General features: G+C 36.5%; 1 protein-coding gene across 1 annotated transcript in view; it reads left to right on the top strand.

Moving 5' to 3' along the window:
• The window catches only part of CFAP47 (cilia and flagella associated protein 47), a gene marked incomplete at its 3' end in the record, with an annotated part of 66,173 nt that overhangs the window by 29,934 nt on the left and 33,060 nt on the right, over nucleotides 1-3,179 (top strand). Inside the window, exons 17-18 of the mRNA XM_026091484.1 lie at nucleotides 1,063-1,185; nucleotides 2,414-2,545. Of these exons, the coding sequence (XP_025947269.1) occupies nucleotides 1,063-1,185; nucleotides 2,414-2,545 (255 nt within the window). The remainder of the gene's footprint in view (nucleotides 1-1,062; nucleotides 1,186-2,413; nucleotides 2,546-3,179) is intronic.

Below are 3,179 nucleotides of genomic sequence, written 5' to 3'. Positions count from 1 at the left end.
AGGACGAAGGGTGTGTTAGAGTAGTGGAACTTCTACTGGTATTAAAATCTCCGAAGTATCTTGTCCTGCTCACAAATTTCAGATTAAACAATTTAATGGAGCTCGTGGTAGAAAAATCCTTTTGAGACTAAAATATACAAGCATATGGTCTCTATACCAGAATTGTCTGGAGTTGGAAGAGGAAAAATTAGGACTGTGTCCTGTCACTGTGCTCCTTCTTGAGTATTTTTTGTTGTCCACTGTTTGAGGTAGGCTATAGGCCATGTGGACCTCTGTTTTGACCTTGGATGACTGTTCTTAATTTCTGTTGTTAAATGGATGGCTAGATTTGAGTTCATGAAGAGAAAATATTTTCCCCAGCATTAGTAGAAACAACTTCTTGGACATATTGTTGTTAATTAATAATCTAGGTTGCATGTTTGTTACAGGGTACTGGCAAGGACTTAGTGGCCTATGATATGCGGTGGCATGTGGGTTCTACACACCTATACACAACATATACATCTGTTTCATGGCTTTTACAGTTGCAGAGAACTGGACTCAGAACTCTCTGTTGGCCCTTTCCACTCCTGTAGGCCAGAGATACTGATCATCCAGAAATATGAAATATGAAAGTGATTTTATATGTATGTATGTATGTATGTATATCTCAGGTCATAGAAAAGTAACTTTCAGAAACAGAAGTAGATGTATTAAAATGGGATCTTGGACTCTGAATAGATGCATCATCTAATCTGTCATGCTGTCCCCCCAAAGTGGTGATGTATTCATAGGTATGTATGTTTGTGTATGTATATATGTTTATACATTTTATCTTGAAATAAAACTAGATGTATTTCTGGGTTAGGATCTGCCCACTTTGGATCTAGATAGCTTCACTAGCTTGAGTAAATATTGCTTCACCTTTAAATTGTGTGTTTCTCTATCTGGATATTTCTAATTTATGCATTTCCACAGGTATATTTAGTTCATTATGTAATGAAAAGAAAATTAGGTTAGGCTGAATATTTATTTATAGTTAGTAATATATTATTTAGTTTGTTTTTTTTCTTTTTCGGATAGCTTGGTCCTACCAGTGTTCAGTTTATGCAACAAAGGATACACTTCAATCATGCTCCTCTGGTTTTATGTACTTGTAAGACAGCCATTCTTCAAAATATAGGATACAATCATGCATACTTCCAGGTAAACTAAAATTATTTTTAGCTCATTTAATTTCTTGGGATGGGGAGGAGGAGGAAGTTTGTTTTATCGAATCATGTTACAATTTTGTGTTCCAAGTTGTTAGATATTTAGCTACTTAATTTTATGTCTGGTTTTCTCAAGAAACAAAGTTGATGTGAAAGAAGAGGCACTTACAACTCAGATGGTTACGTATTTTGAGAGACAGAGCAAACTTGCTAGTCATTTTGTTCATGCTGACTGGCTGCCCAGTCAGTGCATGCATAGACCCAGACCAGTCACAGCAAATGTGATTACTTCTTTAGACTAATGCTGAGAGGAAGATGGGCTGTACTAGGAGTTAGGCGAGTAGGATGCCAGAGTAGGTTAAGGCATAAATTTGTAGGAAGCCTAACCTCATTAGTTCTTCTGGATAAGAAGAATAATTTGCTATACTTATTTGCTGAAGCATGATCATTTTCAGTGGAATCCGCAGAACTTTTGTTCATATGTTGTTACGGGACTGCTTGATTAATTTTTTTGCATTTCTATCATGTTTCTTTGTTTTTCTTTATTATGCTGATTTTATTCTTTCAGGCGCATCCTCTAAGAGTGCAGTAATAACACTTGTTATTGTAATGCTGCAGCTGATAAACAATAACAACCTTTTAGGCCTATATGATTTCTCTTAAGCTGAGAGATGGATTGATGGTCTTTGTAATTAACACGTGTGTAGCTGTACTTTAAAAAGTTATCTATATGGAGTACAGTGGATAAATTTTATTTTGTTCTAACTAACTGGGGGTAAACTGAATGTTTACTCCCAATATTTCCTACTGAACTTTACCTTACAGTAACTGGATCTTGTGTTCCATCTTTTCACTGTAAATGGCAAAGAAATTAGTGATGAATTTATCTTTCACTGGAAAGATGCTTTGTAGAGTATTCTGAAGGCTTGCTAGATGGCATTTCCTGATTTTAGTTACTTCATGAAAACAATCCGAAAAGAGAATGTAAAATTTTCAACCTCTGTGCAAAAGTTATTTCACAGTAGAAACATAATTTTGTCTAAGAATCTGGTAATTTATTTAGCTGCCTACCTGGGATTTTGCCCCAAACTTCTAAGCCCAAGTTAATATCCTACATTATGAAGGTTCAGATTATAAGGGTAAAAAATCTTCCTAGTAGAGAATTAATTTTTCTCAAATTTTGTAAAACATTATTTCAATACTTTTCTTGTTTGTGTTTGAAGGTTATTGATTCAAACCCACTGCCTGGAATGATAATCACACCTCCTGAAGGGGTAATACCTGTGGGAGGCCATGCTGATCTCAAAATCTATTTCACTCCAAATGCAAAAATGAATTTTGATACAAGCGTGGAGGTATTTGAAACTGGAAGAGCTTTGTCTTTTGAGTGTTTTGTTGGTATATTGGTGCGTGGAGATGTGTGTATGTGTGACTATCTTTTGAATTTTATCTCCAGTGTCACAATGTTTTAAAAGAAAAAATAAAAAAAATTCCTATACCTACTCTGTCCCTCAACAGAACTTTAAATTTGGTCTCAGTCTTGCTCTAAAGTATCTAAACACCCTCTCAACTTGAGCTGATTCTTATTATGCTGCTGGCAAGCTGTTGAAACTAACATTTGATTGGCTTCTTGTAGTCATGTAGACCTGTCTGTGGCTCTTGCGTTCTGTAAAGTAGCAGGACTTGGAGTACTGCAGTGTTTTTAATTTGACTTATCTTTGTGACTATTACAAGGAAAGACATCTCAGAGAAGGATTTACTGGTAATTTGATTTGATAATAGAAGCGCAATAAACACATACTTCCTGTTTTAAGAAGGACTGGTGGAAGATGTGAAGGTCGGGGGCTGCCTTGGCTGCAGTGACCATGAGATGGTGGAGTTCAGTATCCTGCGAGGAGGCAGCAGGGCACCAAGGAGGATTGCAACCCTGGACTTGAGGAGAGCAAACTTTGGCCTCTTCAGGGACCTACTTGGAGGAATCCCATGGGT

The sequence above is a fragment of the Apteryx rowi genome, unplaced genomic scaffold (assembly GCF_003343035.1).
Source record: "Apteryx rowi isolate R43461 unplaced genomic scaffold, aptRow1 scaffold_905, whole genome shotgun sequence".
In the NCBI taxonomy this organism is placed as follows: domain Eukaryota; kingdom Metazoa; phylum Chordata; class Aves; order Apterygiformes; family Apterygidae; genus Apteryx; species Apteryx rowi.
Note: the sequence above shows the minus strand (reverse complement) of the source record. Positions and strands in the feature narration are given on the sequence as shown.